Genomic DNA, 27,500 nt, shown 5'->3' on the forward strand with positions numbered 1-27,500 from the left:
GAGGGCCAGCCAACGAGAGTGTACAGGTTGCAGTGGTGGGTAGTATATGGGGCTTTGGTGACAAAACGGATGGCACTGTGACAGACTGCATCCAAGTTGCTGAGTAGAGTGTTGTAGGCTATTTTGTAAATGACATCACCGAAGTCAAGGATCGGTAGGATAGTCAGTTTTACGAGGGTATGTTTGGCAGCGTGAGTGAAGGAGGCTTTGTTGCGATATAGGAAGCCGATTCTAGATTTAATTTTCGATTGGAGATGCTTAATGTGAGTCTGGAAGGAGAGTTTACAGTCTAACCAGACACCTAGGTATTTGTAGTTGTCCACATATTCTAAGTCAGAACCGTCCAGAGTAGTGATGCTAGACGGGCGGGCAGGTGTGGGCAGCGATCGTTTGAAGAGCATGCATTTAGTTTTACTTGCATTTAAGTGCAGTTGGAGGCCACGGAAGGAGAGTTGTATGGCATTGAAACTCATTTGGAGGTTAGTTAACACAGTGTCCAAAGAAGGGCCAGATGTATACAGAATGGTGTCGTGTGCATAGAGGTGGATCAGAGAATCACCATCAGCAAGAGCGACATCATTGATAGATACAGAGAAAAGGGTCGGCCCGAGAATTGAACCATGTGGCACCCCCATAGAGACTGCCAGAGGTCCAGACAACAGGCCCTCCGATTTGACACACTGAACTCTATCAGAGAAGTAGTTGGTGAACCAGGCGAGGCAATCATTTGAGAAACCAAGGCTATTGAGTCTGCTGATGAGGATGTGGTGATTGACAGAGTCGAAAGCCTTGGCCAGGTCGATGAATACAGCTGCACAGTATTGCCTCTTATCGATGGCGGTTATGATATAATTTAGGACCTTGAGCGTGGCTGAGGTGCACCCATGACCAGCTCGGAAACCAGATTGCATAGTGGAGACGGTACGGTGGGATTCGAAATGGTCGGTAATAACGGTCGACCGATTAAGATTTTTCAATACCAATACCGATTATTGGAGGACAAAAAAGCCGCTACCGATTAATCGGCCGATTTAATTTTTTTATTTTATTTGTAATAATGACAATTACAACAATACTGAATGAACACCTATTTTAACTTAATATAATACATCAATAAAATCAATTTAGCCTCAAATAAATAATGAAACATGTTCAATTTGGTTTAAATAATGCAAAAACAAAGTGTTGGAGAAGAAAGTAAAAGTGCAATATGTGCTATGTAAGAAAGCTAACGTTTAAGTTCCTTGCTCAGAACATGAGAACATATGAAAGCTGGTGGTTCCTTTTAACATGAGTCTTCAATATTCCCAGGTAAGAAGTTTTAGGTTGTAGTTATTATAGGAATTATAGGACTATTTCCCTCTATACCATTTGTATTTCATTAACCTTTGACTATTTGATGTTCTTATAGGGACTTTAGTATTGCCAGTGTAACAGTATAGCTTCCATCCCTCTCCTCGCCGCTACCTGGGCTCGAACCAGGAACACATCGACAACAGCCACCCTCGAAGCAGCGTTACCCATGCAGAGCAAGGGGAACAACTACTCTAAGTCTCAGAGCGAGTGACGTTTGAAACGCTATTAGCGCGCACCCCGCTAACTAGCTAGCCATTTCACATCGGTTACACCAGCCTAATCTCGGGAGTTGATAGGCTTGAAGTCATAAACAGCAGAGCTGCTGGCAAAACGCACGAAAGTGCTGTTTGAATGAATGCTTATGAGCCTGCTGGTGCCCACCATCGCTCAGTCAGACTGCTCTATCAAATCATAGACTTAATTATAACATAATAACACACAGAAATACGAGCCGTAGGTCTTTAATATGGTCGAATCCACATAACACACAGAAGTACGAGCCTTAGGTCATTAATATGGTAGAATCCACATAACACACAGAAATACGAGCCTTAGGTCATTAATATGGTAGAATCCACATAACACACAGAAATACGAGCCTTAGGTCATTAATATGGTAGAATCCACATAACACACAGAAATACGAGCCTTAGGTCATTAATATGGTAGAATCCACATAACACACAGAAGTACGAGCCTTAGGTCATTAATATGGTAGAATCCACATAACACACAGAAATACGAGCCTTAGGTCATTAATATGGTAGAATCCACATAACACACAGAAGTACGAGCCTTAGGTCATTAATATGGTAGAATCCGGAAACTATCATCTCGAAAACAAAACGTTTGTTCTTTCAGTGAAATACGGAACCGTTCCGTATTTGATCTAACGGGTGGCATCCATGAGTCTAAATATTCCTGTTACATTGCACAACCTTCAATCTTATGTCATAATTACGTAAAATTCTGGCAAATTAGTTCGCAAAGAGCCAGGCAGCCCAAACTGTTGCATATACCCTGACTCTGCGTGCAATGAACGCAAGAGAAATGACACAATTTCACCTGGTTAATATTGCCTGCTAACCTGGATTTCTTTTAGCTAAATATGCAGGTTTAAAAATATATACTTCTGTGTATTGATTTTAAGAAAGGCATTGATGTTTATGGTTAGGTACGCGTTGGAGCAACGACAGTCCTTTTCCGCGAATGCGCACCGCATCGATTATATGCAACGCAGGACACGCTAGATAAACTAGTTATATCATCAACCATGTGTAGTTAACTAGTGATTATGATTGATTGTTTTTTATAAGTTAAGTTTAATGCTAGCTAGCAACTTACCTTGGCTTCTTACTGCATTCGCGTAGCAGGCGGGCTCCTCGTGGGGCAGGTGGTTAGAGCGTTGGACTAGTTAACTGTAAGTTTGCAAGATTGAATCCCTGAGCAGACAAGGTAAAAATCTGTCGTTCTGCCCCTGAACAAGGCAGTTAACCCACCGTTCCTAGGCCATCATTGAAAATAAGAATGTGTTCTTAACTGACTTGCCTAGTTAAATAAAGGTGTATAAAGAAAAAAATTTTATCGGCAAAATCGGCGTCCAAAATTACCGATTTCCGATTGTTATGAAAACTTGAAATCGGCCCTAATTAATCGGCGATTCCGATTAATCGGTCAACCTCTAGTCGGTAATCTGTTTGTTAACTTGGCTTTCGAAGACCTTAGAAGGGCAGGGTAGGATAGATAAAGGTCTGTAGCAGTTTGGGTCTAGAGAGTCTCCCCCTTTGAAGAGGGGGATGATCGCGGCGGCTTTCCAATCTTTGGGAATCTCAGACGATACGAAAGAGAGGTTGAACAGGCTGGTAAATAGGTAATGATGTTGTTGATAATGACCTACGGCTCGTGTTGTTGATAATATTGTCTGTAGGTGTCCAATAAGAGGCAGCACCACCTGAACAAGCACCTGTACCGACCGTCTACCTTCCTGACGTCATATGAGCCTCCTGTCTACATGGATGAAGAGGATGAGAGAGCGGCCTACTATAGCGCCCTGCAGGACCCCGATGGAGACGACACGGTACGACACGCTGACCACACGGTACCACACACTGACCAGACGATACGACACACTGACCACACGGTACCACACACTGACCAGACGATACCACACACTGACCAGACGATACGACACACTGACCAGACGATACGACACACTGACCACACGGTACCACACACTGACCACACGGTACCACACACTGACCACACGGTACGACACACTGACCACACGGTACGACACACTGACCACACGGTACGACACACTGACCACACGGTACCACACACTGACCACACGGTACCACACACTGACCACACGGTACCACACACTGACCACACGGTACCACACACTGACCACACGGTACCACACACTGACCACACGGTACCACACACTGACCACACGGTACCACACACTGACCACACGGTACCACACACTGACCACACGGTACCACACACTGACCACGCTCCCTCCCTCCCTCTCTTTCTCACTCTCTCTCCCTCTCATCTGTCTCTCTCCCTCCCTCTCTCTCTTTCTCACTCTCGCTCCCTCTCATCTGTCTCTCTCCCTCCCTCCCTCTCATCTGTCTCTCTCTCGCTCCCTCTCATCTGTCTCCCTCCCTCCCTCCCTCTCATCTGTCTCTCTCCCTCCCTCCCTCTCATCTGTCTCTCTCTCGCTCCCTCTCATGTCTCTCTCCCTCCCTCCCTCTCATCTGTCTCTCTCCCTCCCTCCCTCTCATCTGTCTCTCTCTCGCTCCCTCTCATCTGTCTCTCTCCCTCCCTCCCTCTCATCTGTCTCTCTCTCGCTCCCTCTCATCTGTCACTCTCTCTCTTTCTCGCTCCCTCCCTCCCTCTCAATATGCTAGTACTGACATTTCCCTCCCTCCCTCTCTCTCTCCCTCTCATCTGTCCCTCCCTCCCTCTCTCTCCCTCTCGTCTGTCTCGCTCCCTCCCTCCCTCTCTAGATGCTAGTACTGACATTTCCCTCCCTTCCTCTCTCTCTCCCTCTCGTCTGTCTCGCTCCCTCCCTCCCTCTCTAGATGCTAGTACTGACATTTCCCTCTCCCCCTCTCTCTCTCTCCCTCTCGTCTGTCTCGCTCCCTCCCTCCCTCTCTAGATGCTAGTACTGACATTTCCCTCTCCCCCTCTCTCTCTCTCTCCCTCTCGTCTGTCTCGCTCCCTCCCTCCCTCTCTAGATGCTAGTACTGACATTTCCCTCTCCCCCTCTCTCTCTCTCTCCCTCTCGTCTGTCTCGCTCCCTCCCTCCCTCTCTAGATGCTAGTACTGACATTTCCCTCTCCCCCTCTCTCTCTTTCTCCCTCTCGTCTGTCTCGCTCCCTCCCTCCCTCTCTAGATGCTAGTACTGACATTTCCCTCTCCCCCTCTCTCTCTCTCTCTGATGTGTGCAACCTTTAAGAAACGACTAGTCGCTGTCCCCTGCTGAGAGACACACATACAGAGACATGTGCTGTCAAAGTGCGTCAGCAGCAAACTCAGATGTACACCCCGTCATTCAGTGAAGCAGGGTTAACACTGGAACCGTTAATCATTTTGACTGCTCATGAATTTCATTGTTTTATTACTCTGCCATTTTTTAAAGTAATGCCCCCCTTCGTCCTTGACTAGTCCTAAATCAGTCTATATAACACACTAAATCAGTCTAAATGACACACTATATCAGTCTATATAACACACTGTCTAAATCAGTCTATATAACACACTGTCTAAATCAGTCTATATAACACACTGTCTAAATCAGTCTGTATAACACACTGTCTACATCAGTCTGTATAACACACTGTCTACATCAGTCTATATAACACACTGTCTAAATCAGTCTGTATAACACACTGTCTACACCAGTCTATATAACACACTGTCTAAATCAGTCTGTATAACACACTGTCTACATCAGTCTATATAACACACTGTCTAAATCAGTCTATATAACACACTGTCTACACCAGTCTATATAACACACTGTCTAAATCAGTCTGTATAACACACTGTCTACATCAGTCTATATAACACACTGTCTAAATCAGTCTGTATAACACACTGTCTACATCAGTCTATATAACACACTGTCTAAATCAGTATGTATAACACACTGTCTAAATTAGTCTATATAACACACTGTCTAAATCAGTCTGTATAACACACTAAATCAGTCTATATAACACACTGTCTAAATCAGTCTATATAACACACTGTCTACATCAGTCTATATAACACACTGTCTAAATTAGTCTGTATAACACACTGTCTACATCAGTCTATATAACACACTGTCTAAATCAGTCTGTATAACACACTGTCTAAATCAGTCTGTATAACACACTGTCTAAATCAGTCTGTATAACACACTGTCTAAATCAGTCTATATAACACACTGTCTAAATCAGTCTGTATAACACACTGTCTGTCTAAATCAGTCTATATAACACACTGTCTAAATCAGTCTGTATAACACACTAAATCAGTCTATATAACACACTGTCTAAATCAGTCTATATAACACACTGTCTACATCAGTCTATATAACACACTGTCTAAATTAGTCTGTATAACACACTGTCTACATCAGTCTATATAACACACTGTCTAAATCAGTCTATATAACACACTAAATCAGTCTATATAACACACGGTCTGAATCAGTCTATATAACACATGGTCTAAATCAGTCTATATAACACACTAAATCAGTCTGTATAACACACTGTCTAAATCAGTCTATATAACACACTGTCTAAATCAGTCTATATAACACACTGTCTAAATCAGTCTGTATAACACACTGTCTAAATCAGTCTATATGACACACTGTCTAAATCAGTCTATATAACACCCTGTCTGAATCAGTCTATATAACACCCTGTCTGAATCAGTCTATATAACACACTGTCTAAATCAGTCTATATAACACACTGTCTAAATCAGTCTGTATAACACACTGTCTAAATCAGTCTATATAACACACTGTCTAAATCAGTCTGTATAACACACTGTCTAAATCAGTCTATATAACACACTGTCTACATCAGTCTATATAACACACTGTCTAAATCAGTCTATATAACACACTGTCTAAATGAGTCTGTATAACACACTGTCTAAATCAGTCTATATAACACACTAAATCAGTCTATATAACACCCTGTCTAAATCAGTCTATATAACACACTGTCTAAATCAGTCTATATAACACACTGTCTGAATCAGTCTATATAACACACTAAATCAGTCTATATGACACACGGTCTGAATCAGTCTGTATTACACACTGTCTAAATCAGTCTATATAACACACTAAATCAGTCTATATAACACACTGTCTGAATCAGTCTATATAACACACTGTCTAAATCAGTCTATATAACGCACTAAATCAGTCTGTACAACACACTGTCTGAATCAGTCTATATAACACACTGTCTAAATCAGTCTATATAACACACTGTCTAAATCAGTCTATATAACACACTGTCTAAATCAGTCTGTATAACACACTGTCTACATCAGTCTATATAACACACTGTCTGTCTAAATCAGTCTATATAACACACTGTCTAAATCAGTCTATATAACACACTGTCTAAATCAGTCTGTATAACACACTGTCTACATCAGTCTGTATAACACACTGTCTACATCAGTCTATATAACACACTGTCTAAATCAGTCTGTATAACACACTGTCTAAATTAGTCTATATAACGCACTGTCTGAATCAGTCTATATAACACACTGTCTAAATCAGTCTGTATAACACACTGTCTACATCAGTCTATATAACACACTGTCTAAATCAGTCTGTATAACACACTGTCTAAATTAGTCTATATAACACACTGTCTAAATCAGTCTGTATAACACACTGTCTAAATCATTCTATATAACACACTGTCTACATCAGTCTATATAACACACTGTCTGAATCAGTCTATATAACACACTGTCTAAACTAATCTATATAACACACTGTCTGTCTAAATCAGTCTATATAACACACTGTCTAAATCAGTCTATATAACACACTGTCTAACTCAGTCTATATAACACACTGTCTAAATCAGTCTATATAACACACTGTCTAAATCAGTCTGTATAACACACTGTCTACATCAGTCTGTATAACACACTGTCTACATCAGTCTATATAACACACTGTCTAAATCAGTCTGTATAACACACTGTCTACATCAGTCTATATAACACACTGTCTAAATCAGTCTGTATAACACACTGTCTACATCAGTCTGTATAACACACTGTCTACATCAGTCTATATAACACACTGTCTAAATCAGTCTATATAACACACTGTCTAAATCAGTCTGTATAACACACTGTCTACATCAGTCTATATAACACACTGTCTAAATCAGTATGTATAACACACTGTCTAAATTAGTCTATATAACACACTGTCTAAATCAGTCTGTATAACACACTGTCTAAATCAGTCTGTATAACACACTGTCTAAATCAGTCTGTATAACACACTGTCTAAATCAGTCTATATAACACACTGTCTAAATCAGTCTGTATAACACACTGTCTGTCTAAATCAGTCTATATAACACACTGTCTAAATCAGTCTGTATAACACACTAAATCAGTCTATATAACACACTGTCTAAATCAGTCTATATAACACACTGTCTACATCAGTCTATATAACACACTGTCTAAATTAGTCTGTATAACACACTGTCTACATCAGTCTATATAACACACTGTCTAAATCAGTCTATATAACACACTAAATCAGTCTATATAACACACGGTCTGAATCAGTCTATATAACACATGGTCTAAATCAGTCTATATAACACACTAAATCAGTCTGTATAACACACTGTCTAAATCAGTCTATATAACACACTGTCTAAATCAGTCTATATAACACACTGTCTAAATCAGTCTATATAACACACTGTCTAAATCAGTCTGTATAACACACTGTCTAAATCAGTCTATATAACACACTGTCTAAATCAGTCTGTATAACACACTGTCTAAATCAGTCTATATAACACACTGTCTACATCAGTCTATATAACACACTGTCTAAATCAGTCTATATAACACACTGTCTAAATCAGTCTGTATAACACACTGTCTAAATCAGTCTATATAACACACTAAATCAGTCTATATAACACCCTGTCTAAATCAGTCTATATAACACACTGTCTAAATCAGTCTATATAACACACTGTCTGAATCAGTCTATATAACACACTAAATCAGTCTATATGACACACGGTCTGAATCAGTCTGTATTACACACTGTCTAAATCAGTCTATATAACACACTAAATCAGTCTATATAACACACTGTCTGAATCAGTCTATATAACACACTGTCTAAATCAGTCTATATAACGCACTAAATCAGTCTGTACAACACACTGTCTGAATCAGTCTATATAACACACTGTCTAAATCAGTCTATATAACACACTGTCTAAATCAGTCTATATAACACACTGTCTAAATCAGTCTGTATAACACACTGTCTACATCAGTCTATATAACACACTGTCTGTCTAAATCAGTCTATATAACACACTGTCTAAATCAGTCTATATAACACACTGTCTAAATCAGTCTGTATAACACACTGTCTACATCAGTCTGTATAACACACTGTCTACATCAGTCTATATAACACACTGTCTAAATCAGTCTGTATAACACACTGTCTAAATCAGTCTATATAACACACTGTCTAAATCAGTCTATATAACACACTGTCTACATCAGTCTATATAACACACTGTCTAAATCAGTCTATATAACACACTGTCTAAATCAGTCTATATAACACACTGTCTACATCAGTCTATATAACACACTGTCTAAATTAGTCTGTATAACACACTGTCTAAATCAGTCTATATAACACACTGTCTACATCAGTCTATATAACACACTGTCTAAATCAGTCTATATAACACACTGTCTAAATCAGTCTATATAACACACTGTCTACATCAGTCTATATAACACACTGTCTAAATTAGTCTGTATAACACACTGTCTACATCAGTCTATATAACACACTGTCTAAATCAGTCTATATAACACACTAAATCAGTCTATATAACACACGGTCTGAATCAGTCTATATAACACATGGTCTAAATCAGTCTATATAACACACTAAATCAGTCTATATGACACACTGTCTAAATCAGTCTATATAACACACTGTCTAAATCAGTCTATATAACACACTGTCTAAATCAGTCTGTATAACACACTGTCTAAATCAGTCTATATGACACACTGTCTAAATCAGTCTATATAACACACTGTCTAAATCAGTCTATATAACACACTGTCTAAATCAGTCTGTATAACACACTGTCTAAATCAGTCTATATAACACACTGTCTAAATCAGTCTGTATAACACACTGTCTAAATCAGTCTATATAACACACTGTCTGTCTAAATCAGTCTATATAACACACTGTCTAAATCAGTCTATATAACACACTGTCTAAATCAGTCTATATAACACACTGTCTAAATCAGTCTATATAACACACTGTCTAAATCAGTCTATATAACACACTGTCTACATCAGTCTATATAACACACTGTCTAAATCAGTCTATATAACACACTGTCTAAATCAGTCTGTATAACACACTGTCTAAATCAGTCTATATAACACACTAAATCAGTCTATATAACACCCTGTCTAAATCAGTCTGTATAACACACTGTCTAAATCAGTCTATATAACACACTGTCTAAATCAGTCTATATAACGCACTAAATCAGTCTGTACAACACACTGTCTGAATCAGTCTATATAATACACTGTCTAAATCAGTCTATATAACACACTGTCTAAATCAGTCTATATAACACACTGTCTATATCAGTCTATATAACACCCTGTCTAAATCAGTCTATATAACACACTGTCTGAATCAGTCTATATAACACACTAAATCAGTCTATATGACACACGGTCTGAATCAGTCTGTATTACACACTGTCTAAATCAGTCTATATAACACACTAAATCAGTCTATATAACACACTGTCTGAATCAGTCTATATAACACACTGTCTAAATCAGTCTATATAACGCACTAAATCAGTCTATACAACACACTGTCTGAATCAGTCTATATAACACACTGTCTAAATCAGTCTATATAACACACTGTCTAAATCAGTCTATATAACACACTGTCTAAATCAGTCTATATAACACACTGTCTAAATCAGTCTATATAACACCCTGTCTGAATCAGTCTATATAACACACTGTCTAAATCAGTCTATATAACACACTAAATCAGTCTATATGACACACGGTCTGAATCAGTCTGTATAACACACTAAATCAGTCTATATAACACACTGTCTAAATCAGTCTGTAACACACTGTCTAAATCAGTCTGTATAACACACTAAATCAGTCTGTATAACACACTAAATCAGTCTATATGACACACGGTCTGAATCAGTCTATATAACACACTAAATCAGTCTATATGACACACTGTCTGAATCAGTCTATATAACACACTGTCTAAATCAGTCTATATAACGCACTAAATCAGTCTGTACAACACACTGTCTGAATCAGTCTATATAATACACTGTCTAAATCAGTCTATATAACACACTGTCTAAATCAGTCTATATAACACACTGTCTATATCAGTCTATATAACACCCTGTCTAAATCAGTCTATATAACACACTGTCTGAATCAGTCTATATAACACACTAAATCAGTCTATATGACACACGGTCTGAATCAGTCTGTATTACACACTGTCTAAATCAGTCTATATAACACACTAAATCAGTCTATATAACACACTGTCTGAATCAGTCTATATAACACACTGTCTAAATCAGTCTATATAACGCACTAAATCAGTCTATACAACACACTGTCTGAATCAGTCTATATAACACACTGTCTAAATCAGTCTATATAACACACTGTCTAAATCAGTCTATATAACACACTGTCTAAATCAGTCTATATAACACACTGTCTAAATCAGTCTATATAACACCCTGTCTGAATCAGTCTATATAACACACTGTCTAAATCAGTCTATATAACACACTAAATCAGTCTATATGACACACGGTCTGAATCAGTCTGTATAACACACTAAATCAGTCTATATAACACACTGTCTAAATCAGTCTGTAACACACTGTCTAAATCAGTCTGTATAACACACTAAATCAGTCTGTATAACACACTAAATCAGTCTATATGACACACGGTCTGAATCAGTCTATATAACACACTAAATCAGTCTATATGACACACTGTCTGAATCAGTCTGTATAACACACTGTCTAAATCAGTCTATATAACACACTGTCTAAATCAGTCTATATGACACACTAAATCAGTCTATATAACACACTGTCTGAATCAGTCTATATAACACACTAAATCAGTCTATATAACACACTGTCTAAATCAGTCTATATAACACACTGTCTAAATCAGTCTGTATAACACACTGTCTGAATCAGTCTATATAACACACTGTCTGAATCAGTCTGTATAACACACTGTCTAAATCAGTCTATATAACGCACTGTCTAAATCAGTCTATATAACGCACTGTCTAAATCATTCTGTATAACACACTAAATCAGTCTATATAACACACTGTCTAAATCAGTCTGTATAACACACTAAATCAGTCTATATGACACACGGTCTGAATCAGTCTATATAACACACTAAATCAGTCTATATGACACACTGTCTAAATCAGTCTGTATAACACACTAAATCAGTCTATATAACACACTGTCTAAATCAGTCTGTATAACACACTAAATCAGTCTGTATAACACACTAAATCAGTCTATATGACACACTGTCTGAATCAGTCTATATAACACACTAAATCAGTCTATATAACACACTGTCTAAATCAGTCTATATAACACACTGTCTAAATCAGTCTGTATAACACACTGTCTGAATCAGTCTATATAACACACTGTCTGAATCAGTCTGTATAACACACTGTCTAAATCAGTCTATATAACGCACTGTCTAAATCAGTCTATATAACGCACTGTCTAAATCAGTCTGTATAACACACTAAATCAGTCTATATAACACACTGTCTAAATCAGTCTGTATAACACACTAAATCAGTCTATATGACACACGGTCTGAATCAGTCTATATAACACACTAAATCAGTCTATATGACACACTGTCTAAATCAGTCTGTATAACACACTAAATCAGTCTATATAACACACTGTCTAAATCAGTCTGTATAACACACTAAATCAGTCTGTATAACACACTAAATCAGTCTATATGACACACTGTCTGAATCAGTCTATATAACACACTGTCTAAATCAGTCTGTAAAACACACTGTCTAAATCAGTCTATATAACGCACTAAATCAGTCTGTACAACACACTGTCTGAATCAGTCTATATAACACACTGTCTAAATCAGTCTGTAACACACTGTCTATATCAGTCTATATAACACACTGTCTAAATCAGTCTGTAAAACACACTAAATCAGTCTATATAACACACTGTCTAAATCAGTCTATATGACACACTGTCTAAATCAGTCTATATAACGCACTAAATCAGTCTGTACAACACACTGTCTGAATCAGTCTATATAACACACTGTCTAAATCAGTCTGTATAACACCCTGTCTGAATCAGTCTATATGACACACTGTCTAAATCAGTCTGTATAACACACTGTCTATAACAGTCTATATAACACACTGTCTATAACACAGGGTCTTACAAACCTCACTATACATGTTAGTCTGTGATACTTTTGTGTGTGTGTGTGTGTGTGTGTGTGTGTGTGTGTGTGTGTGTGTGTGTGTGTGTGTGTGTGTGTGTGTGTGTGTGTTTCTCTGTGTGTGCGTGTGTGTGTGTGTGTGTGTGTGTGTGTGTGTGTGTGTGTGTGTGTGTGTGTGTGTGTGTGTGTGTGTGTGTGTGTGTGTGTGTTTCTCCAGGATGAGGAGGGTGTACCTGTGGAGTTGAGACACCTGCCGGAGTACAAGGAGCTTCTGGAGCTGAAGAGGATGAAGAAACACAAACTGCAGGAGATCCAGGCTGAGAGTAGCATGGCCCTGCACCATGGATACAAGGTACACACATCACCGTGGATACAAGGTACACACATCACTGTGGATACAAGGTACACACATCACCGTGGATACAAGGTACACACATCACCGTGGATACAAGGTACACACATCACCGTGGATACAAGGTACACACATCACCGTGGATACAAGGTACACACATCACCGTGGAGACAAGGTACACACATCACCGTGGATACAAGGTACACACATCACCATGGATACAAGGTACACACATCACCATGGATACACGGTACACACACCACCATGGATGCAAGGTACACACATCACCATGGATACGAGGTACACACATCACCATGGATACGAGGTACACACATCACCATGGATACAAGGTACACACATCACCATGGATACAAGGTACACACATCACCATGGATACAAGGTACACACATCACCATGGATACAAGGTACACACATCACCGTGGATACAAGGCACACTCACCACCATGGATACAAGGTACACACATCACCGTGGATACAAGGTACACATATCACCGTGGATACAAGGTACACACATCACCATGGATACAAGGTACACACATCACCGTGGATACAAGGTACACACATCACCGTGGATACAAGGTACACACATCACCGTGGATACTAGGTACACACATCACCGTGGATACAAGGTACACACATCACCATGGATATAAGGTACACACATCACCATGGATATAAGGTACACACATCACCATGGATATAAGGTACACACATCATCATGGATACAAGGTACACACATCACCGTGAATACTAGGTACACACATCACCATGGATACAAGGTACACACATCACCATGGATACAAGGTACACACATCACCATGGATACAAGGTACACACACCACCATTGGCCCTGCACCATGGATACAAGGTACACACATCACCGTGGATACTAGGTACAGACATCACCATGGATACAAGGTACACACATCACCATGGATACTAGGTACACACATCACCATGGATACAAGGTACACACACCACCATTGGCCCTGCACCATGGATATAAGGTACACACATCACCGTGGATACTAGGTACACACATCACCATGTGATACCACACTGTATGGTAGCTAGCTAACTCTCCTTAGTGTAATGTGTGTGGTAGCTAGCTAACTCTCTCCTTAGTGTAATGTGTGTGGTAGCTAGCTAACTCTCCTTAGTGTAATGTGTGTGGTAGCTAGCTAACTCTCTCCTTAGTGTAATGTGTGTGGTAGCTAGCTAACTCTCCTTAGTGTAATGTGTGTGGTAACTAGCTAACTCTCCTCAGTGTAATGTGTGTGGTAGCTAGCTAACTCTCTTTCCTTAGTGTAATCTGTATGGTAGCTAGCTAACTCTCCTTAGTGTAATGTGTGTGGTAGCTAGCTAACTCTCCTTAGTGTAATGTGTGTGGTAGCTAGCTAACTCTCTCTCCTTAGTGTAATGTGTGTGGTAGCTAGCTAACTCTCTCTCCTTAGTGTAATGTGTGTGGTAGCTAGCTAACTCTCTCTCCTTAGTGTAATGTGTGTGGTAGCTAGCTAACTCTCCTTAGTGTAATGTGTGTGGTAGCTAGCTAACTCTCCTTAGTGTAATGTGTGTGGTAGCTAGCTAACTCTCCTTAGTGTAATGTGTGTGGTAGCTAGCTAACTCTCCTTAGTGTAATCTGTATGGTAGCTAGCTAACTCTCTCTCCTTAGTGTAATGTGTGTGGTAGCTAGCTAACTCTCTCTCCTTAGTGTAATGTGTGTGGTAGCTAGCTAACTCTCTCTCCTTAGTGTAATGTGTGTGGTAGCTAGCTAACTCTCCTTAGTGTAATGTGTGTGGTAGCTAGCTAACTCTCTCTCCTTAGTGTAATGTGTGTGATAGCTAGCTAACTCTCTCTCTTCTTATTGTAATGTGTGTGGTAGCTAGCTAACTCTCTCTCCTTAGTGTAATGTGTGTGATAGCTAGCTAACTCTCTCTCTTCTTATTGTAATGTGTGTGGTAGCTAGCTAACTCTCTCTCCTTAGTGTAATGTGTGTGGTAGCTAACTAGCTAACTCTCCTTAGTGTAATGTGTGTGGTAGCTAGCTAACTCTCTCTCCTTAGTGTAATGTGTGTGGTAGCTAGCTAGCTAACTCTCCTTAGTGTAATGTGTGTGGTAGCTAGCTAACTCTCTCTCCTTAGTGTAATGTGTGTGGTAGCTAGCTAACTCTCTTCTTAGTGTAATGTGTGTGGTAGCTAGCTAACTCTCTCTCCTTAGTGTAATGTGTATGGTAGCTAGCTAACTCTCTCCTTAGTGTAATGTGTGTGGTAGCTAGTGTTGATAAAACGTTTACTGTTGACAGGAGAACAAGAGGAGACAATAGGACGAGGTGGATAATTTTATAATAAGGCCGTTTAATCACATGTAAAGCCATCGTAAAATCTTGCAGCAAGGCTCTTTCTGTCTGATTCTTATGGAACCGTCCGGAAAAGAGGTAGTTTAAGCAGTTGTACAGTTTTATATAGACAACAAGCAAAGTGGGTTGATCTGGAAGTCTGGCCTTCCGATTGGTCGATCTGGGTCTTGGGTAGTCCTGAACAGGCCTGGTGTCAACGTTCCATTGGTTCCTGAGACAGTTCTTTGTCCTGAGCTCCAAGCATGTGTTGGGTGTATTCTGTGGTTGTCATGGGGGAGGGGAATTATGTGTGTCTATAGTTGGTGTCTTAATGAGTCCAGCATATGTCCAAGAGAAATGAGGAGTATGTGTATTTTGTATAAAATATGGCTTATGTTGAAATGTAGTTATTACTAGTTTCCAGTCTCTATTACAATTTCTTACACTAGCTAACGCTCTCTCCTTAGTGTAATGTGTGTGGTAGCTAGCTAACTCTCCTCAGTGTAATGTGTGTGGTAGCTAGCTAACTCTCCTTAGTGTAATGTGTGTGGTAGCTAGCTAACTCTCTCTCCTTAGTGTAATGTGTGTGGTAGCTAGTTAACTCTCCTTAGTGTAATGTGTGTGGTAGCTAGCTAACTCTCCTTAGTGTAATGTGTGTGGTAGCTAGCTAACTCTCTCTCCTTAGTGTAATGTGTGTGGTAGCTAGCTAACTCTCCTTAGTGTAATGTGTGTGGTAGCTAGCTAACTCTCTCTCCTTAGTGTAATGTGTGTAGTAGCTAGCTAACTCTCTCTCCTTAGTGTAATGTGTGTGGTAGCTAGCTAACTCTCTCTCCTTAGTGTAATGTGTGTGGTAGCTAGCTAACTCTCCTTAGTGTAATGTGTGTGGTAGCTAGCTAACTCTCTCCTTAGTGTAATGTGTGTGGTAGCTAGCTAACTCTCTCTCCTTAGTGTAATGTGTGTAGTAGCTAGCTAACTCTCTCTCCTTAGTGTAATGTGTGTGGTAGCTAGCTAACTCTCCTTAGTGTAATGTGTGTGGTAGCTAGCTAACTCTCTCTCCTTAGTGTAATGTGTGTGGTAGCTAGCTAACTCTCCTTAGTGTAATGTGTGTGGTAGCTAGCTAACTCTCTCCTTAGTGTAATGTGTGTGGTAGCTAGCTAACTCTCTCTCCTTAGTGTAATGTGTGTAGTAGCTAGCTAACTCTCTCTCCTTAGTGTAATGTGTGTGGTAGCTAGCTAACTCTCCTTAGTGTAATGTGTGTGGTAGCTAGCTAACTCTCTCTCCTTAGTGTAATGTGTGTGGTAGCTAGCTAACTCTCTCTCCTTAGTGTAATGTGTGTGGTAGCTAGCTAACTCTCTCTCCTTAGTGTAATGTGTGTGGTAGCTAGTTAACTCCCCTTAGTGTAATGTGTGTGGTAGCTAGCTAACTCTCTCTCCTTAGTGTAATGTGTGTGGTAGCTAGCTAACTCTCCTTAGTGTAATGTGTGTGGTAGCTAGCTAACTCTCTCTCCTTAGTGTAATGTGTGTGGTAGCTAGCTAACACTCTCTCCTTAGTGTAATGTGTGTGGTAGCTAGCTAACTCTCCTTATTGTAATGTGTATGGTAGCTAGCTAACTCTCTCTCCTTAGTGTAATGTGTGTGGTAGCTAGCTAACTCTCTCTCCTTAGTGTAATGTGTGTGGTAGCTAGCTAACTCTCTCTCCTTAGTGTAATGTGTGTGGTAGCTAGCTAACTCTCTCTCCTTAGTGTAATGTGTGTGGTAGCTAGCTAACTCTCCTTAGTGTAATGTGTGTGGTAGCTAGCTAACTCTCTCTCCTTAGTGTAATGTGTGTGGTAGCTAGCTAACTCTCTCTCCTTAGTGTAATGTGTGTGGTAGCTAGCTAACTCTCTCTCCTTAGTGTAATGTGTGTGGTAGCTAGCTAACTCTCTCCTTAGTGTAATGTGTGTGGTAGCTAGCTAACTCTCCTTAGTGTAATGTGTGTGGTAGCTAGCTAACTCTCTCTCCTTAGTGTAATGTGTGTGGTAGCTAGCTAACACTCTCTCCTTAGTGTAATGTGTGTGGTAGCTAGCTAACTCTCCTCAGTGTAATGTGTGTGGTAGCTAGCTAACTCTCCTTAGTGTAATGTGTGTGGTAGCTAGCTAACTCTCTCTCCTTAGTGTAATGTGTGTGGTAGCTAGCTAACTCTCCTTAGTGTAATGTGTGTGGTAGCTAGCTAACACTCTCTCCTTAGTGTAATGTGTGTGGTAGCTAGCTAACTCTCCTTAGTGTAATGTGTGTGGTAGCTAGCTAACTCTCCTTAGTGTAATGTGTGTGGTAGCTAGCTAACTCTCCTTAGTGTAATGTGTGTAGTAGCTAGCTAACTCTCTCTCCTTAGTGTAATGTGGTTTGACGTAAGTATTTTTGTAAATCATCTGAGACTAGCTAATGTTTCTCTCTGCAGTGTGACGTGTGTGGCATGCAGCCTATCCAGGGGTTGCGTTGGCATTGTCAGGACTGTCCCTCAGACAACGCCGTGGACTTCTGCTCCGACTGGTGAGTCCTGTCCTGGCTCGGGGCTCTGTTCATCAGGCTAATGGATTTAAATGGACTTCAACAGGAAGGTTTAACTCCATTTATATACCCTGCCTGCACCTTAATAGTTGTGTTCCAGGTGCAGTAGACAATTTCAGTTTCATCGATGCGTGTGTCAATGTATTGGCTGGGCGCTGTTCAGTACAATAATACCAGTTTAAACCAGTAAAAATACCGCTAAGATGCAGGAAGAGTTTATTTTCAAATTTTGAGTTAGTTCATTGATGCATGTGCAAACAAAACCCCCTTTTGTTTCCAGTTGTCGTAATTGACACGTCTGAACCTTGTTCCTCCAGCCTGACAATACTTTCCCAAAGGGTGGGGGGGGGGTCAAAATCAAAACAATTATTTTGATTTTTACGAATTATCTTTGAAAGACAGGGTCCTGAAAAAGGGCTGTTTATTTTTTTGCTGAGTTTGTGTTTGAGGGTGTCGTCCTACTGGAAGACCCACAACCTTCAAACAGAGACACCGTTTTTGGACACTGGGGTTGAACAGAGAATGATTAAGAAGAGTCGCTGAACTGTTCTGGTGTGGCCAGCGAAGAGTCCTGATCTGAATCACATTCATTATTTATGACAAGTCAGACAACAGCAGTTGGTGGAGGGAACGTTGGACGAATCAGAGCTGTTTGCTGCTGAGGGACAAATTACCAGAAAAAAAGTACAGCAAGCTCATTGCTACACTAATAATTTGTCTGCAGTTCCCTTGACCAAGTACTAGCTCTGCGGTGACGCTACATTTGTCCGTGCCATTTTGTCTGAAGTTTACCATTTTAATTTATTAAAAATAGAGTTAACAAAAATAAAATGGGGTTCTGCAATGTCTAAAAACCTCTAGCAAGGTGTTGTGACCGACTTACAGTTGAAGAAATAGTGAATTATTTAAGAGAAGTACAATGGTGTCAATATATTTGGCCACAACTGTATAAAGTGTATGTGGAATCCTTTTTGCCACAATCTATTAACCTGTGTTTCCCCGGTGTTTACCCGGTGTTTACCCGGTGTTTACCCGGTGTTTACCTCCTCCAGCCTGTACAAGACAGAGAGCCACGCGCCCAGCCACCATCTGGAGCCTGTCCATCACCATGAGACCTTCCTAGACAGAGACTACTGCCTGGCTCAGACCCCTGGATATAACTACCTGGACCCCAACTACTACCCTGCTAACAGATGACAGCGTGGCCCCTAATCTCAGCCCTGGGGCCACAGCGACAGACTCCTAGCCTCCTGGTCCAGCACCTGGGGCCACAGCTACAGACCCCTAGCCTCCTGGTCCAGCCCTGGGGCCACAGCTACAGACACCTAGCCTCCTGGTCCAGCCCTGGGGCCACAGCTACAGACTCCTAGCCTCCTGGTCCAGCCCTGGGGCCACAGCTACAGACTCCTAGCCTCCTGGTCCAGCCCTGGGGCCACAGCTACAGACTCCTAGCCTCCTGGTCCAGCCCTGGGGCCACAGCTACAGACCCCTAGCCTCCTGGTCCAGCACCTGGGCCATAGCTACAGACTCCTAGCCTCCTGGTCCAGCCCTGGGGCCACAGCGACAGACTCCTAGCCTCCTGGTCCAGCACCTGGGCCATAGCTACAGACTCCTAGCCTCCTGGTCCAGCCCTGGGGCCACAGCTACAGACTCCTAGCCTCCTGGTCCAGCCCTGGGGCCACAGCTACAGACCCCTAGCATTCTGGTCTAGCCCTGGGGCCACAGCTACAGACTCCTAGCCTCCTGGTCCAGCCCTGGGGCCACAGCTACAGACTCCTAGCCTCCTGGTCCAGCACTGGGGCCACAGCTACAGACCCCTAGCCTCCTGGTCCAGCCCTGGGGCCACAGTTTCAGCTACACTCCACTTAGCCTCAGCCAGCCAGCCCCAGGCTGAGCTCAGCCTACAGAAGCCTACAACCGGCAGGCCACACTGTGAATGGCTCCAGACCTGGAGAACCTAGACAGCTCTCAGTCCAGCTACCCTGCTCACCTCATCCCACTAGCCCATCAGGAAGGCAGGCATGGGGTCTCTGACTGCAGGCTGTGGTGGGGGGGGGGGGGGGGGGGGTTACCATAACGACCAAACAAAGGAACATAATGGAAGTATAAAAAACACTATTTAAAATAGAATTTTAAAAAACTGAAAAAGGCACCCCGACATTCCTGAGTGCCGATACAGAAGAGGCTCCTCCCTCTCCTCCTCCCTCTTCTCTCCTCCTCCCTTCTCTCCTCTCCTCCTCCCTTCTCTCCTCTCCTCCTCCCTCTTCTCTCCTCCTCCCTCCTCTCCTCCTCCCTTCTCTCCTCTCCTCCTCCCTCCTCTCCTCCTCCCTTCTCTCCTCTCCTCCCTCCTCTTCCCCTGCTCTCCTCTCCTCCTTCTCCTGCTCTCCTCCCTTCTCTCCTCTCCTCCTCCCTTCTCTTCTCTCCTCCTCCCTCCTCTCCTCCTCCCTTCTCTCCTCTCCTCCTCCCTCCTCTCCTCCTCCCTTCTCTCCTCTCCTCCCTCCTCTTCCCCTGCTCTCCTCTCCTCCTTCTCCTGCTCTCCTCCCTTCTCTCCTCTTCCTACTCTCTTCCCAAATCATCAAAGTTTGATGATGATGAGTTGGTTATTTGAATCGGCTGTGTAGCGCTCGGGCAGAAACCCAAAACGTACACCCGGTAGGGGAGGAGGTAGGAACGAAGGAGAACCCCTAGTGTCTAGAAGGGATACAGCTTTTATCAAAATGTAGTTTTCGTAGCAGGCAGGGAGAATTAAGTTAAATGACTTTGTACTTCAATTTGACAAGCTGTATCCCATCTAGACATGACTGTAGATTTGGTTGTGCTTCATGAGTAGACACCATTTTGTATGGATTTAGTTTTTTTGTCGTCCCCCCTCCCTCTATGCTTCAATATCTGTGTATAACGAACGGTATGTTCTTAAATCATGTTAAACTGTTAGAGGAGATCAGTGGAAATAAAAATGTGAAAATATAATTTTTACTCCTGGAGAATCCTGCAGCATTCTTTGGTTTTGTTATGGTCGCCTCAGTAAATGATAATATATAATAATATATTGATATTACTATATATTGATAGTAAATGATAATATATTAGAAGTAGGCAGAGTCGTTTGTGACAAAACAAAGAAATGTTGGATTTATTAATTGATTCTATATATCAGAGAATCTTTATTCCCGAGTTGACATTTGTTTACCATTATTAGACAAGTAATTATGTTAAGGTCACGGTCTCTTACAAATTAGCCCTGAGTTAAAGATTCACACGTCAAATATGAAATATAAAACCACTATTATTCTACAAAACAAACAGATTACTCAGTAAAGACGGTGTTAGCCACCAGGGGGCGCTGTTGTATTGGCTTTGACTGGTGGGCATGTCGGGGCCACATAGGACAATATTTATATATTTTGGAGTTATTTATAAAAGATACATTTTGTTTTAGCAAAGCATCTTCTCTACTACCATCTCTGAGGCATGATTTATAGTGTCATGGCATCTTATCTACTACCATCTCTGAGGCATGATTTATAGTGCCATGGCATCTTATCTACTACCATCTCCGAGGCATGATTTATAGTGCCATGGCATCTTATCTACTACCATCTCTGAGGCATGATTTATAGTGCCATGGCATCTTATCTACTACCATCTCTGAGGCATGATTTATAGTGCCATTGGCATCTTATCTACTACCATCTCTGAGGCATGATTTATAGTGCCATGGCATCTTATCTACTACCATCTCTGAGGCATGATTTATAGTGCCATTGGCATCTTATCTACTACCATCTCTGAGGCATGATTTATAGTGCCATTGGCATCTTATCTACTACCATCTCTGAGGCATGATTTATAGTGCCATGGCATCTTATCTACTACCATCTCTGAGGCATGATTTATAGTGCCATTGGCATCTTATCTACTACCATCTCTGAGGCATGATTTATAGTGCCATGGCATCCACCATATTTGTTCAAGTAGAGTAGATGGAACACAGTGGGGGTGGTGTACCTAATAAACCGGCCAGTGAGTGTATACAATGGGATGGTGTACCTAATAAACTGGCCAGTGAGTGTATACAATGGGATGGTGTACCTAATAAACGGGCCAGTGAGTGTATACAATAGGATGGTGTACCTAATAAACTGGCCAGTGAGTGTACACCATGGGATGGTGTACCTAATAAACTGGTCAGTGAGTGTATACAATGGGATGGTGTACCTAATAAACTGGCCAGTGAGTGTATACAATGGGATGGTGTACCTAATAAACGGGCCAGTGAGTGTACACAATGGGATGGTGTACCTAATAAACTGGCCAGTGAGTGTATATCATCTGTAGAATATTCCAAATTCTGCACAAATAAGTCAGGAGTCCAGGTTTAGCAAAGGAACTGCCTTTATTAAACGTTAAGTATTGACTCAACAAGCGCTTAGAGCTGTGACATTGTCTCTTATGACAAGAAGCCTGCAACCAGCTATATAGAATAAAATGCAATAGTCTGTTATTAGTTTTTTGTTATATATATTTATATATTCAGTACGCTTCAAAAGTTTGGACACACCTACTAATTCAAGGGTTTTCCTTTACTTTTTATTATTTTCCACATTGTAGAATTATAATGAAGACTTAAATAACACATATGGAAACATGTAATAACCATAAAAGTGTTAAACAAATATATTTATCCTTTTATTTAAGTAGGCAAGTCAGTTAAAAACAAATTCTTATTTACAACCACGGCCAAATCCCCTCCCCTAACCCGAATGATGCTGAGACAATTGTGCGCCGCCCTATGGGACTCCCGATCACGGCCGGGTTCTGATACAGCCCGGGATCGCACCAGGGTATGTAGTGAAGCCTCTATCACTGAGATGCAGTGCCTTAGAGCTCTGCGCCAGATTCTTCAAAGGAGCCACCGTTCTCTCATACAGCTTCACCTGGAATGCTTTTCCAACAGTCTTGAAGGAGTTCCCACATATGCTGAGCACTTGTTGGCTGCTTTTCCTTCACTTATTTTTTTATTTTTATATCACCTTTATTTAACCAGGTAGGACAGTTGAGAACAAGTTCTCATTTAAAACTGCGACCTGGCCAAGATAAAGCAAAGCATTGTGACAAAAACAACAACACAGAGTTACACATGGGATAAACAAATGTACAGTCAATAACACAATAGAAAATATGTATACAGTGTGTGCAAATGAAGTAAGGAGGTAAGGCAATAAATAGGCCATAGTGGCGAAATAAATACAATTTAGCAATTAACACTGGAGTGATAGATGTGCAGATGAGGATGTGCAAGTAGAAATACTGGTGTGCAAAGAGCAGGAAAAATAAAATATGGGGATGAGGTTGGTTGGATGGGCTATTTACAGATGGGCTGTGTACAGCTGCAACGATCGGTAAGCTGCTCTGACAGCCGATGCTTGAAGTTAGTGAGGGAGATATAAGTCTCCAACTTCAGTAAATTTTCCAGACATTCCAGACATTGGCAGCAGAGAACTGGAAGTAAAGGCGGCCAAAGCAGGTGTTGGCTTTAGGGATGACCAGTGAAATATACCTGCTGGAGCACGTGCTATGGGTGGGTGCTGCTATGGTGACTAGTGAGCTGAGAGAAGGCAGAGCTTTACCTAGCAAAGACTTATAGATGACCTGGAGGCAGTGGGTTTGGTGACGAATATGAAGCGAGGGCCAGCCAACGAGAGCATACAGGTCGCAGTGGTGGGTAGTATATGGGGCTTTGGTGACAAAACGGATGGCACTGTGATAGACTGCATCCAATTTGTTGAGTAGAGTGTTGGAGGCTATTTAGTAAATGACATCTCCGAAGTCAAGGATCGGTAGGATAGTCAGTTTTACGAGGGTATGTTTGGCAGCGTGAGTGAAGGAGGCTTTGTTGCGATATAGGAAGCCAATTCTAGATTTAATTTTGGATTGGAGATGCTTAATGTGATTCTGGAAGGAGAGTTTACAGTCTAACCAGACACCTAGGTATATGTAGTTGTCCACATATTCTAAGTCAGAACCGTCCAGAGTGGTGATGCTAGTCGGGCGGGAGGATGTGGGCAGCGATCGTTTGAAGAGCATGCATTTAGTTTTACTTGCATTTAAGTGCAGTTGGAGGCCACGGAAGGAGTGTTGTATGGCATTGAAACTCATTTGGAGGTTAATTAACACAGTGTCCAAAAAGGGGCCAGAAGTATACAGAATGGTGTCGTCTGCGTAGAGATGGATCAGAGAAGCAGCAAGAGCAACATCATTGATGTATACAGAGAAAAGAGATGGCCCGAGAATTGAACCCTGTGGCACCCCCATAGAGACTGCCAGAGGTCCGGACAACAGGCCCTCCGATTTGACACACTGAACGCTGTCTGAGAAGTAGTTGGTGAACCAGGCGAGGCAATCATTTGAGAAACCAAGGCTGTTGAGTCTGCCGATAAGAATACGATGATTGACAGATTTGAAAGCCTTGCCCAGGTCGATGAAGACAGCTGCGCAGTACTGTCCTTTTATCGATGGCGGTTATGATATCATTTAGGACCTTGAGCGTGGCTGAGGTGCACCCGTGACCAACTCTGCGGCCCGACTCATCCCAAACCATCTCAATTGGGCCATTTTCCTGTTGAAAAACAAAGGATGGCGTATCGCTGCAGAATGCTGTGGTAGACATGCTGGTTAAGTGTGCCTTGAATTCTAAATAAATCACAGACAGTGTCGCCAACAAAGCACCATCACACCTCCTCCATGCTTCACGGTGGGAACACACATGCAGAGATCATCCGTTCACCTACTCTGCGTCTCACAAAGACACAGCGGTTGGAAGCAAAAATCTCACATTTACTCATCAGACCAAAGGACAGATTTCTATCGGTCTAATGTCCATTGCTCTTGTTTCTTGGCCAAAGCAAGTCTCTTCTTATTGGTGTCCTTTAGTAGTGGTTTCTTTGCTGTAATTCGACCATGAAGGCCTGATTCATGCTGTCTCTAGTTAACTCTAATGAACTTATCCTCTGCAGCAGAGGTAACTCTGGGTCTTCCTTTCCTGTGGCGGTCCTCATGAGCCAGTTTCATCATAGCGCTTGACGGTTTTTGCAACTGCACTTGAAGAAACTTTCAAAGTTCTTGAAATTTTCCTCATTGACTGACCTTCATGTCTTAAAGTAATGCTGGACTGTCGTTTCTCTTTGCTTATTTGAGCTGTTCTTGCCCTAATATGGACTTGGTCTTTTACCAAATAGGACTATCTTCTGTATATCACCCCTACCTTGTCACAACACAACTGATTGGCTCAAACACATTAAGAAGGAAAGAAATTCTACAAATGAACTTTTAACAACACACACCTGTTAATTGAAATGCATTCCAGGTGACTACCTCATGAAGCTGGTTGAGAGAATGCCAAGAGTGTGCAAAGCTGTCATCAAGGCAAAGTGTGGCAACTTTTAAGAAGCTCAAATATAAAATATATTTTGATTTGTTTAACACTTTTTTGGTCACTACATGATTCCATATGTGTTATTTCATAGTTTTGATGTCTTCACTATTATTCTACAACGTAGAAAATAGTAAAAATAAAGAAAAACCCTTGAATGAGTAGGTGTGTCCAAACTTTTGACTGGTACTGTATATACGTAAAAGGCAATACGCTTGATGTGTAATCCGTGCATGCTACAATAGAATGCCTACTATACGTGAGAGCATCACACGCACACACACATTGGCATGAATCCACGCTCAGTACACACACACACACATTGGCATGAATCCACGCTCAGGACACACACACACACATTGGCATGCATGCACGCACAGTGCACACACACAGACAAACACACCTCTGCCCACTAGACATCTGACATTTGCTTTCCAGCTAAGTGGGCAGAGAACTCTCTCTCTCTATGCCTCAGGGACAACAAGGCTAAGTGGGCAGAGAACTCTCTCTCTCTATGCCTCAGGGACAACAAGGCTAAGTGGGCAGAGAACTCTCTCTCTATGCCTCAGGGACAACAAGGCTAAGTGGGCAGAGAACTCTCTCTCCATGCCTCAGGGACAACAAGGCTAAGTGGGCAGAGAACTCTCTCTCCATGCCTCAGGGACAACAAGGCTAAGTGGGCAGAGAACTCTCTCTCCATGCCTCAGGGACAACAAGGCTAAGTGGGCAGAGAACTCTCTCTCTATGCCTCAGGGACAACAAGGCTAAGTGGGCAGAGAACTCTCTCTCTATGCCTCAGGGACAACAAGGCTAAGTGGGCAGAGAACTCTCTCCCCATGCCTCAGGGACAACAAGGCTAAGTGGGCAGAGAACTCTCTCTCTATGCCTCAGGGACAACAAGGCTAAGTGGGCAGAGAACTCTCTCTCTCTATGCCTCAGGGACAACAAGGCTAAGTGGGCAGAGAACTCTCTCTCCATGCCTCAGGGAGAACAAGGCTAAGTGGGCAGAGAACTCTCTCTCTCTATGCCTCAGGGACAACAAGGCTAAGTGGGCAGAGAACTCTCTCTCCATGCCTCAGGGACAACAAGGCTAAGTGGGCAGAGAACTCTCTCTCCATGCCTCAGGGACAACAAGGCTAAGTGGGCAGAGAACTCTCTCTCTATGCCTCAGGGACAACAAGGCTAAGTGGGCAGAGAACTCTCTCTCTATGCCTCAGGGACAACAAGGCTAAGTGGGCAGAGAACTCTCTCTCTATGCCTCAGGGACAACAAGGCTAAGTGGGCAGAGAACTCTCTCTCTATGCCTCAGGGACAACAAGGCTAAGGGGGCAGAGAACTCTCTTCACATGCCTCAGGGACAACAAGGCTAAGTGGGCAGAGAACTCTCTCTCTCTATGCCTCAGGGACAACAAGGCTAAGTGGGCAGAGAACTCTCTCTCTATGCCTCAGGGACAACAAGGCTAAGTGGGCAGAGAACTCTCTCTATGCCTCAGGGACAACAAGGCTAAGTGGGCAGAGAACTCTCTCTCTATGCCTCAGGGACAACAAGGCTAAGTGGGCAGAGAACTCTCTCTCCATGCCTCAGGGACAACAAGGC

General features: G+C 41.9%; 1 protein-coding gene across 2 annotated transcripts in view; it reads left to right on the forward strand.

The window, feature by feature from the left end:
• Positions 1-20,528, forward strand: part of LOC129823576 (ZZ-type zinc finger-containing protein 3-like) — an 84,629-nt gene extending 64,101 nt beyond the window's left edge. For both annotated transcript variants that reach the window (XM_055882415.1, XM_055882416.1), the window contains 4 exons: positions 3,284-3,433; positions 13,436-13,570; positions 18,362-18,453; positions 19,524-20,528. In XM_055882415.1, the coding sequence (XP_055738390.1) occupies positions 3,284-3,433; positions 13,436-13,570; positions 18,362-18,453; positions 19,524-19,668 (522 nt within the window). In that variant the 3' untranslated portion in view covers positions 19,669-20,528. The remainder of the gene's footprint in view (positions 1-3,283; positions 3,434-13,435; positions 13,571-18,361; positions 18,454-19,523) is intronic.
• Positions 20,529-27,500: the final 6,972 nt, after the last annotated feature.

Source organism: Salvelinus fontinalis, chromosome 26 (genome assembly GCF_029448725.1).
Source record: "Salvelinus fontinalis isolate EN_2023a chromosome 26, ASM2944872v1, whole genome shotgun sequence".
Lineage (NCBI taxonomy): Eukaryota > Metazoa > Chordata > Actinopteri > Salmoniformes > Salmonidae > Salvelinus > Salvelinus fontinalis.